This window comes from Filicampus tigris, chromosome 11 (genome assembly GCF_054856515.1).
Source record: "Filicampus tigris isolate MCC_2025a chromosome 11, RoL_Ftig_1.0, whole genome shotgun sequence".
NCBI lineage: Eukaryota > Metazoa > Chordata > Actinopteri > Syngnathiformes > Syngnathidae > Filicampus > Filicampus tigris.
In genome coordinates this window covers 17,339,650-17,350,675 of record NC_141227.1, presented here as the reverse complement: position 1 = coordinate 17,350,675, position 11,026 = coordinate 17,339,650, and the positions used below count along the sequence as shown (strand labels likewise).

Genomic DNA, 11,026 nt, shown 5'->3' with positions numbered 1-11,026 from the left:
CACCCCAATATTTTTTTTTATATTTTTATTTTCATTTTTTTTTTTCCTCGTGATTTTCCGTCCCCCATTTCCACCCAGTCTTCCTTGGAAAAGAAAACGTATTTGTTACAGCTCCAGCTGTTATGAAATGCGCTATATATATAAAATTGTATTGTATTGTATTTTATTAAGGCATTTCAGAGTAGCACAATCATTAAACAAAAAAATAAAGGAAATAATGTGATGGTCCGTGTTCGATTTTTTACGGAAAACTGCCAATATTTCCCAAATTCTGCCAAGGAATGTAAACTTAAGAACACAACTTTCCAGTATACAAATCAAAATCACCTTGCACCCCAATGTAAAGCTCAAATGATTATGAGCAATCTTATTCGTTTGATTAATTAAAATATGAAGCGTCCTTGTTTATAAATCTATCTTCGTTCGTTTTTGCTACCAGGGCAGTTGAGTACCATCCCAGCTGTAGGCTTTGCCTGTCTTTTCCACATCGAGCTCTTCTATGATGCCCATCAGGTACTCCACAGAGCGTTCTGTGCTGAACAGTTTCCCCTCGGGTACGTTCCTGTGATACGGTCTTGACAAGTCTGTGTCTAATGTTCCTGGATGCAAGGAAACACACAGCACCTGGGGAAAAAAAACATTAGCGTATCATCAGGTAGGCCATTGTTATTTTATTGACACAAATGCAGGTAAGAGTAAATTACCTTAGGTCGACTGCGGCCCAGCTCGATGGATAGATTTTTTGTGGCCATGTTTAGGGCTGCTTTAGACATTCTGTAGCTGTACCAGCCTCCAAGACCTTCAGTGTAAAGAATATACATAAAGTGTACTCAAACACAATCATATACTGTATGCAGGATAAAGTGGAACCTCTAAATGAGTCAGAAAATTAGGTATTGGCTTGCCTCACAGAAACTCGCTGTCATAAAAGCGTTTGAGTTATAATATACAGTCGTTAACCATATTTTTTAGCACTTTTATAACAGTCAAACTGGTTTAAAAACTTTACCGTTGTCACCAATGGAGCCGACTTTGGCTGTGATGTTGACGATGATGCCGCTGTGCCGCTTGGCCTTGTCCGTCAGCTGTCGACCGAAGCCACCGCTGCCTTTCTGCAGGAGGGGAGCAAAGTACTTGGCCATCACCAACGGACCCACCGTGTTGGTTGTCAGGGTGGCAATGATGCCCTGAAGGGAGAACAGAACAACATGACAACAAATAAATGTGGTGAGAGCAGAATATAGTTTGAAGAGTAGCATGTAAATACCGTTTTGAAAAATCAGTATTCATTCAGGACAAAATGCCATGGCCAATGATTTAAGACAAATCATTTTTGAGAATGGAGTTTGGTGGAGGAATTTTCTAATGAGAAGGATATTTCAATAAAAACTGGTGTTAAAACATACACGCAGTAAAGTATTTGACAAGCAAAAAAAGTGATGAAAAAAAAATGGTATTCATCCAGATCATGTGACATATCTAGGATGTACAGCATTTTTGGCAATAGAGTTTGGCCGCAGGCTTTGGACACTTTCTGAAGGGCCAAACGTTTAATTAGAAACATTTTATTAAATTCATTAAAACCTAGAAGCCGAACACCATTTTCAAAGTAACATGTAGATAGAGTGATTAAACAATACAAATATTTGCAGAGAAAACTTCATTAAATATGTATGATGCAATCTAAGAAACTGTATTTCTGTCAAACGAGTTTGGCCTTAAATTTGGGACACTTTCTGAAAGGCGGCAAGTTTCAATAAAACAAATGTAAAATAAAAAACTAGAAGCAGAACTTTCTTAGACGCGTACAATGTAAAAACGTTGATGAAGAATAAGTATTCGTTCATGTAAAAATGCTATACAGTATGTAGTTGCAATTTAAGAAACTGTTTTTGGAATTTGGTGCTACTTTTTACATTTTCAAGTGAATGACATACATGTGCAGAAACATCCCTCAGGCTGGTCTCTCCTTTCCCAGAGGGATGAAGCAAAGCCGACGAGTTGACCATCAAATCAAGCCGCCCAAAGCTCTCCTTCACCCGCTCGGCTGCCTCCTGGATGTCCTCCTCGCGATTCACGTCCAGTTGAAGCACCGTCAGCCGGTCCGGTTGTTGTCCGACCAGCCCCTGCAGCTCCATGGCCCCGTCCGGGTTCCGACACGTTGCAATGACACTTGCCGGGGATTTGTTTTTTAAGATATATTTGCAAAACTGCAGACCCAGTCCCCGGGCAGCACCTTGAACGAGGGCCACGGGGGCCGCCATGACACCAGAATGACATAATGCGAAACAGAACATAGTGGAGACCTGTTTGGTGCGTTCATCGTCTCCAAAAATCGTGGGGATTTTAAAACACACACATTCTAACTAGATTAGGGGTAGTGTTCTTGTTCTTAAATGTGCTGAACAAGACTCAACCGTGTAGATTGACTTAAAATGATCTTTAGGTATGACTATTTATTTTTCTTTAATATTATATTTGAGGTGAAAATGAATGTAAATGCTCTCATTTCGTTTTGACAACGAAACTAACGCGGAAACGGACCGTGGTTGCTGTTCGACCGTCGAGGGAGTTTTGACTAGCCCCCCAAAAAGCATTACACGTTGAAGCAGAAGCAGACCATTCTAAGATATGAACACTAATACACGTAGCTTGGCTTAATTTGACTGTTTATGTGAATGAATTTGAATGTTGAATTTGAGTGAGTTATTTTACTTTTGAAAAATAGATAACGAGCCGTTCTTAAAGGGAACGCGTTTCACAACAAACACGATAAGTCACCCTGTGAAGGTCATCGGAGCGCAACGTATCCATCCATCCATCCATCCATCCATCCATCCATCCATCCATCTATCTATCTATATTACAACGTAATCGTAGACCGGCGAAAAGTGGACGAAAACATGAACATTTGGCATTTCGTTTTGAAGGCGGAGCGACTCTACCCGGAAGGCTGCTTAGCAACCGGCGCACCAATGGGCGCGCGGCGTCACATCGCAGCTGGTTGGCTCGCTAGCTTGCTCGGCGAGCTAGCGATTACTAATTGAAATGATGATGGCTAAAAAGGGTGATTAAATGCCGCCCAAGGGAAAAGGACCCCTGCAGCAGATCCACAGAGAGGTGGACGACATGAGGGTGCAGGTTTGTCACAGAAAACGCTCACTTTTATGACGTTGAACTCGAGGGGGTGTTTCCAAACATGTGAGAACCAAGCTAGCTTTAGCATTACCATGCACTGTAAACACTTTTCGGGGATCATGTGGCAATAATACAACCTGTAGACAGTTACAAGCTAAGTGTTGCATATATTCTTGTTCAAATGACACATTTTGGTCATATAAATATATAGACGATTCATATGTATTCTTTGCTTCTAGCTGGAGAGTCTGTTGAAAGATGTAAAGGGTGAGGTGGAAACCAAAGAAGAGTCCTTTAGGAGGTGAACTACTCACCTTTTCAACACTTTTTGATACTTAAATGTGTTATTTTTCCATGTGTGTTGTGTCTAAAAGTGTCACATTTTAATCAGATGCCAAGATCTTCAGATATCTGCAGAGAAAACACTGAAAAATCTGACAAAACTAACCAAGGTAACAATTTTTACGATGTGCATTTAGGTTGCTTTGTTGCAAGACATTTATAGGTAACAATTAGTGTACGTTCTAGGCTGATGAGATTGCTCCAGTGGGTAACTACGACCAGAGGAAACTAGAGGAGCAAGGACGACTACACCACGTCCTGGAGCAGCTCGACAAACTCTCCGTGGAGCTCTCGCCACCGGGACCCAGCACAGAGCCACCGACAGGGTTTTGTAGCTTTACTTACTCCAATGTAGCATGCTTTTTATAGGCCATACCTCTGACAAAGTCAATGAAATGACCACTTTTCATCATACAGTGAAGCCCAGAAGGAAGATGGTGAGGGCGGAACTGAAGACAGTGATGACGATGATAGCGATGAAGACACCGCCGATAAGGACGACAGCCCCAAAGATGAGAGTCAACCGTCAACCGCGCCCCCGCAGTCGGAGCCTTGCATCTACACGGCGCTCAGTGATTTCAAAGGCGACCAGGAAGGAGATTTGACTGTTCAGGTGATGTAACATGTTTATATTGGGGTTCGAAACTGATTCCAAACTGGTACATACTTAGAGTGACTTCAAATTTCATCCTGGCTTTAAATTTTTATAGATCTGTCATTGATAGAATTGTTATGTTTTTTGTTTTTTTAACTCAAGCAACTCTTTTAAATATTTATAATAAAATACACAATTAGAAACAAACTTTAAAAACTAAAGGTAAACACGATTTAAGAGGCAAAAAGTACAGAAATATACAAAACGTTACAAAATAGTAACATCCGTCAAAAATATTTGAAAAAAAAGAATATAGGGGAAAATTGAATATTACATTGGAAAAATATACAACATATAGAAATACATGTTTTTATTACTTGACAAAAACTGACGGACAAAGACACGCAAAAATGTGAAAATAATACACAAATATTACCAAAAATAAAACATGTCAAAGAGTGCATAAATATCAGACAAATAGAATAGAATCAAGAGAAGAAAAACATACAGGATAAAAATACACAATTAAAAAATAGAAAATGTAAATTAAAATACAGTACAGACATAATAGAAAAACTGCAATAATTACCACATAACAAAAAACATTTAAAATAGGAAAAATAAATACAAAGATAATATTTCTTTATCTATATCAAAAGATATATTTCAGAAAACAATTCAGACAGACAGAAAATACCATAATATTAAGAAAAACACCGTAGATAAAATATCATTTCACAGATGTAACAATACTGTTTTTCTGCTCCTACAGCGGGGTGATACATTGCAAATCATCAGAAAGACAAGCGATGGCTGGTGGCTGGCTGAAAATGCCAAAGGCGACAGAGGAGTGGTGCCAAGAACATACCTGAAGGTCCACAGTCATTTTCCAAACTATTAGGCACAGCTGCACAATCTAATGAGAGTTGGTCAACATCGACATCATCAACATGCAGTTAGTAACACTTTCCCCCTTCGCAGATCGGTTCTGTCCTCACCAACGACGGCAAGGATGAAGACGATGAAGAGTCCGACGAGGCTGAGGAGGACCAGGAAGATTCCGACGAGCAGGACTACGAAGACGAAGAGAACCTGAGGTTTGATTTGAATTTGTTTGACTTCAAACTGCCTTTTTATTCACTCATTGAAAACAGACTTGTTCTTCCACAGTCCAACTCCTCATTCCAACTGGTCCACTTTCAAAAAAGCTCTATCTGAGGTACTAGTCTTCACGTTCTCCATAAAAAATTATGCACAGTATTTGTTTTCATTTCCACACGCATGATTTATGTTTGTGTGACAGATTGACGCTACGGACGTCCTCTCCGCAATGGGCGCCATCCCTTCCGGGTTTAGGCCATCCACTCTCAGTAAACTACTGGTGGACGAAGGTTGGTTTCATCTCATACCAATCTCCAAAACAATACTGCTAAAATAACCGCAAACTACTCTCATCGTTGGCTAAATATTGCAATATAACATCGAGGCCCCATGAACGACTAATAGTGTTCACTCGAATTAAATTTTAAGGGGATAGGGGTGGCCATTTTGTCACTTGCTAATGACCAATCACGGCTCACCTGTTTGGTTATGTGATGTTCCCAAGCTGTGTCATGATTGGTGGGCCTTAAGCAACTGTGATGTCATTTTCAGTCGACAGAATGGCCACTCTTTGAGATGTCTAAAAACGGGTGGATTTTGCTGCTTAATTCATACTCCACAAACATAATATTAATCAGAATATTACCAACAAATTCAACTACGTTTAGAATTTTAATTTTGCGTATTTCCTCAGGTTTTTTTTTTGTTGGGACATTGGTTAATTCAAAACGGTTAGAATGTGCCTGTAGCATATTTTATAATGTCCAACTTTGCAGCAGCTTGTTAAAAAAAGAAGGAGCTATTTCTATAAAATGGGAGTGTTTCTTTAGAATGAATACATTTGCTTGGAAAAGAAAATGCAATTGTATAATCAAAACTTCAGGTGCCTCATATTTGAGTTGAAGCACAATGAGATGTGTCTAAACGTATAGTCAAATGCATGTTGCTGGCATATCGCGTTTTAGGTGACAAGTACAGAGGAAGTCATTTCATGCAGCCGCAGCTCAGCCAATCCCAGCTCTCCTTCAGCGACCTCTTCTTGGATCCTGACACTGGCAGGGTGAGAAAATGTATAACCGTTACCTCCACCAAGGTAGCGTTTGAGTTCAGTTTCTTTCTTTTTGCCGAAAACATTTTACTTTTGGCCTGTGACGATATATGATACACGTAAGGTAACCAGAGAACGTCCTGTCACTGTCTGCCTTCCTCAGGTGCGCCCACGACACACTCGGATGTGCGTTTGCTTCACCCTGTGGAGCTGCAAGAGGATCCCCACACCCGGGGTCGGCGTTCAGGTCCTCAGCAGACACATTCGCCTCTGCGCATTTGATGGGATTCGGGTATGTCGACAATACTTAATCCATTGTTGCAACACCAGTTACAGTGCTATTTTAAAATCTGCCATCCTGTTCAATCCGTCGGGATGTGTGTTGATTGAGACGTCACTAGCTGGCCTTTCAGTGACATTTGATGCATCATTGAACAAGATGGATGTCAATATTTATAGCAGCGACAATTAATGGCTCTGTAATGTCCGTTGGACAGTTTTAAAATTGAGCCGCCCAAGTGAGTTTTACTCAGCAACATGGAATTTGGTTGGCTGGTCCACAATGAGTAAATCCTCAAAAAGTCATATTCCAAAAGACACAGAAAGAAGTCAAATATTTTTCTTTGAAGCGGCATTTCCAGGGGTCCTTCAAAGACTAATTTGTTTGACTGGAATAGTTTGAAAATTCAACCCCTGAAATCAGTTTCATTTGAAATGTGATAGGCATGTGTATCATGAGTAGACCCGCAAAAAAGTCTCAAGAGGCCACGCATTCCAAGACATGGTAAGACGGCCATTTAGGTATGAAGAGGCCAAATTATGATCATATTTTTCAAGTGTCCTTCAAAAGTGAATTCTGTCCTTCCTCAATATTTTGAACATTCAATTTAGTAACATGAAATTTGGTCTATCAGGAGTAGACCCCCCAAAAAAGTCTCAAATACCCATGCACAAAAATAAACGGGAAGTCTGCCATTTTGTTTTATGCAGCCATTTTGTGTGATTTTGGCCAACCAAAATAGTTTAAAATTTAGCCCCTCAAGTCAATTTCACTTGTCAAATGACATTTAGTAGCCATGTCTATCATAAGTAGACCCACAACAACTCTCAAGAGGCCATGCATGAAAAGACATGGTAAGACAGCCAAGTAGGTATGAAGTGGCCATTTTATAGTAATTTTAGACATTGCTAGGGCCCTACGAGAATGTTTTCAAAATTCAGCCCCTAGAGTCAATTTCACTTAGCAACATGACATTTGACAGATGTGTCTATCATGAGTAGACTCATAAATATGTCTCAACCACTCATGCCCAAAACATACAGGAAGTCTGTCATTTTTGTTCAAAGTGGCATTTTAGAGTCATTTTGGCCAAGAATGCTTCAAAGAGATCCTGGAGATTTGATCCGATTGCTATCAAGTTAAAAACACGAGCCAGATAGTGAAGCATCTAACAAAACAGGAAACGCTGCTTTTGGTACACTCCAGGTGCTGAGTAACATCCACACTGTGAAAGCGACCTACAACCCCAAGAGCCCCAGGACCTGGCTCTTCTCCCCACGGGTACGAGGGAGCCGCTGCAGCCCCACCGAGGCCCGTGCCTCCCCTAGATTGTAGAAGACTTCTGGTAAGACTGATGCAGGTCACCGTGTATATCGCAGACCGCCGGCGTCCTGCCTGCCCTGCTGGACGGAGACTGCTTCTTGCGCTGCAACGCCAACAGCCCCGAACTCGGTATCCTCTTTGAGCTCGGCGTCACCTTCATACGCAACGTAATGACAAGAACACGAGCGGAAAATGAAGGGACTGAGCCGAGCGGTCATTTAAATGAGCGCCCTTTGCTGTGTTTTAGTCCACAGGCGAGCGGGGAGACCTGAGCTGCGGTTGGGCTTTCCTCAAACTCAGCGACGCCGCTGGAAATCCACTCCCGAACAGGTGATGTGCATACACTCACAGTCTCACACTAACACCATCGGCAACTTTGTTTTCTGCTCTAAATTGATTCAGACACACCTTTTACAAGCCTCGATTTGTGCATTGGGAACAAGAAAAATGGTTAGCTTTCTGTTTGATACCACTTTTTTCAGACCGAAAACTAGGATCAAACTAGATAGATAGATAGATAGATACGGCGACACGGTGGACCCCGCATACTCAAAGATTCAGCTATTCGCAGATTTTTTTTTTTTTGCTACTTTTTTATATATATATTTTTTTATTTTATAACAAAAATAAAATAGCGAAAAGCGAATAGTTTGCACATTTTCCTCAATTTCCATTTTTTGATTTTTGGAAAAAAAGTATCCTTCAAAGGTAGATAGGGAAGTTCCCGAATTAGTTCCTGCAGTCTGAAAGGGGCTTATGAGTATGCATTCTTGAGCACTTACCGATACTAAGTACCGAGACCACAAGTAGTTATGATACATAAACTTTCAATTCACACAATGACGGATAATTCTGAACAAAGACCTTTTTGTCTTCCTGACACACCTGATGATTCACTGATGTGTCAGACAGCTGCAGTGTAGCACCAACTACTGGCAAGGAAGACTTGCTCGATTTTTTTTTTACATCAAGTAGTTTAGCTGGGAACTGAAAAAGGAAAAATGCATATTTACCCTTCATCCATCCATCCATTATCTGTACCGCTTCTCCTCACAAGGGTCGCGGGGCGTGCTGGAGCCTATCCCAGCTGTCTTTGGGCAGTAGGCGGGGGACACCCTGAACTGGTTGCCAGCCAATCGCAGGGCACACAGAGACAAACATCCGCACTCACAATCACACCTAGGGGCAATTTAGAGTATCCAATCAACTTACCATGCATGTTTTTGGAATATTTTGTCCAAAACAAAATTACAACACAACACAATGTATAACAGCCACATTGTGGGTGGCTTCCTTCTGTTCTCCCGCACGCAGGACCTACGAGATCCCAGTGAGCGGCGGCACTCCTTACGAGAAGGACGTCGACATGGAGGAGTCGTTCGCTCGATCATGTAAGCGCGACGCGTAAAGCTGACAATTCTCCTCGCGATTACCATTACTATCATTACTATCACAAAGAAATAGTTTGACGGGATTTGCATCGTCCTTTTTTTCTAGCTGCAGCTGGCGTGTTCCAGCAGATGCTCAAAGCACGGCGGCTGTCCAAACTCATCGTCAAGTTCAGGACGCCCAGCGGTCGCATCAAGACGCAACTCAGGTGAGAGGATTGACCTCTGTGTGTGTGTAAATAAACAGAGAGAGTATTTTCTCTCTACAGCCTCCTCCCTGACACGCTACTGCACTGTCTGAGCTGCGTCCCCTTGTTGGCCATGTACAGACAACTGCTGGCCGATGCGCTGCTGGTCGACCGGCCCACCATGCAGAACGCAGGTCCACGCACACACGCAATCACACCCAACCTTTGCCTCCACAAATAAGCGTCACTCCTCGACTTTCTTTTTGTTCAGATTTGATATTCAGTCCCGTGCTTGCCACCTTCCCTATCCTCGTGGACCAAACTGACCTGCTGGATGCCCTCAGGGTGCGTATACAGGGAAAAGCAAACCCGCCCTCTCGTGATTATTATTTGCAGTATGTAAGGTTGCATAAGAGCAGCAGTGTTTTCACTTTTCATTCAAACATTTTTTTAAGTCTGCATATTTTTTTAAAGGGGGCATATTCAGAGTACCCCCTCCCCTCCAAAAAAATAAAATAAAAATTGTACTACACTGTTAAAAATGCTAATAAAATATAGTTGTGTATATATTTTTTTCTATTTAACATTTTATCTACATTTGATCAGAAAATTTAAAAAAATATGTAAATCCAGACACGCAAAATTCCTTTTTGTTCATTTTTAGAGTGCCTGGATGGATGCAGAAAACAACATGAGGAGGGCACAGAAGGTGTGTAGTATTTCTTTTTACCTACAGAGGGAGCTCGGCTACCTACTTAAAAGTGTTTGTGTTTGTGTGGACGTTTTGCATCGTGTGTGTGTTTTTGTATTGGTGTGTCTTCCTGTGTGCATGCGTGTAAGAGAGATGAGGCGCAGGTGAAGCAGGAGTTTGCAAAGACATTCCAGTCGTCGGCGTCCTTCCTGCTGCACTTGTCATCTATCCCGTCACACCGTTGGGCCGACCCTCACTCAGATGAACAGCGATCCCGCCTCATCCTCTCCACACTCGAGGCGCTCAAGCGGGCCCGCGGCCTATCGGGGAGCTTGGAGGTGCTGGCTGACCCCACCCACGCTCACGTGGCCTTTGACATCACGGAGATGAGTTTTGACCTCCTGCGGGTGGCGCGCTAGAGCAAAAGAGAGAATACCGCAAAACCTTATAGTAGATATATGTTGAAATGACTTTTAAAAAAAAAAGCACATATAATTTTGTAACGTTTTTATTCAAATGTAAACTCGTGATCGCCTCAATGCACATCTTACCATTAAAAAAGAAATGAACTGACTGTTTTTTTTCTGACTATGGCATATAGTATGATATTACAAAATGTCTTACAAAATTTAAAATAACAGTCATGAATAAATGATTCCAATCATTTAGCTTGGTAACTGAAACAAAAAGTCATGATTTTGTTTTTGTCATAGTAAAAAAATTAAGACTATTTGAATGTTTCGATTTTGATTTAAGAGCTGACATCACGGCATGCTGGCAGATTACAGCATATCCTCATCGTCCAATTGCGAGTCTTTGTGCTCACCTGCTATGTGGGCGTGGCTAACTGGCTATAACACACTTTTCTTTGCATGCCAATGAAGTGCTCACTGAGCTGCATCCCTTCGCCTCCACCCATTAGGTCAACATCA

General features: G+C 41.6%; 2 protein-coding genes across 2 annotated transcripts; one reads left to right on the top strand and one right to left on the bottom strand.

The window, feature by feature from the left end:
* Nucleotides 1-146: 146 nt before the first annotated feature.
* LOC147139977 (uncharacterized) lies at nt 147-2,945 on the bottom strand. Its single transcript, XM_086045762.1, has 4 exons — nt 1,938-2,945; nt 1,010-1,187; nt 705-799; nt 147-624 (listed from the first exon to the last, which is right to left on the bottom strand). The coding sequence occupies exons 1-4, from the start codon at nt 2,295-2,297 to the stop codon at nt 433-435; spliced, it is 825 nt and encodes a 274-aa protein (XP_085901888.1). The 5' UTR covers nt 2,298-2,945; the 3' UTR covers nt 147-432.
* nphp1 (nephronophthisis 1) lies at nt 2,633-10,664 on the top strand. The gene is made up of 20 exons (XM_086045761.1): nt 2,633-3,141; nt 3,378-3,439; nt 3,530-3,590; nt 3,667-3,806; nt 3,898-4,093; nt 4,848-4,949; nt 5,057-5,172; nt 5,246-5,294; nt 5,379-5,466; nt 6,142-6,236; nt 6,388-6,516; nt 7,711-7,785; nt 7,884-7,994; nt 8,075-8,157; nt 9,142-9,218; nt 9,325-9,424; nt 9,485-9,597; nt 9,675-9,748; nt 10,068-10,112; nt 10,244-10,664. The coding sequence occupies exons 1-20, from the start codon at nt 3,076-3,078 to the stop codon at nt 10,511-10,513; spliced, it is 2,052 nt and encodes a 683-aa protein (XP_085901887.1). The 5' UTR covers nt 2,633-3,075; the 3' UTR covers nt 10,514-10,664.
* Nucleotides 10,665-11,026: the final 362 nt, after the last annotated feature.

Bases quoted from the DNA above. Each gene is read 5' to 3' on its own strand.
- LOC147139977 (XM_086045762.1), bottom strand. From the start codon at position 2,297: ATGTTCTGTTTCGCATTATGTCATTCTGGTGTCATGGCGGCCCCCGTG. The intron at 1,188-1,937 runs GTATGTCATTCA...TTCTCCCTTCAG, and splicing joins TGAGGGATGTTTCTGCACAT to GGCATCATTGCCACCCTGAC. The intron at 800-1,009 runs GTAAAGTTTTTA...TTTACACTGAAG, and splicing joins CGGCTCCATTGGTGACAACG to GTCTTGGAGGCTGGTACAGC.
- nphp1 (XM_086045761.1), top strand. From the start codon at position 3,076: ATGCCGCCCAAGGGAAAAGGACCCCTGCAGCAGATCCACAGAGAGGTG. The intron at 3,440-3,529 runs GTGAACTACTCA...CATTTTAATCAG, and splicing joins AAAGAAGAGTCCTTTAGGAG to ATGCCAAGATCTTCAGATAT. The intron at 9,425-9,484 runs GTGAGAGGATTG...TTCTCTCTACAG, and splicing joins CGCATCAAGACGCAACTCAG to CCTCCTCCCTGACACGCTAC.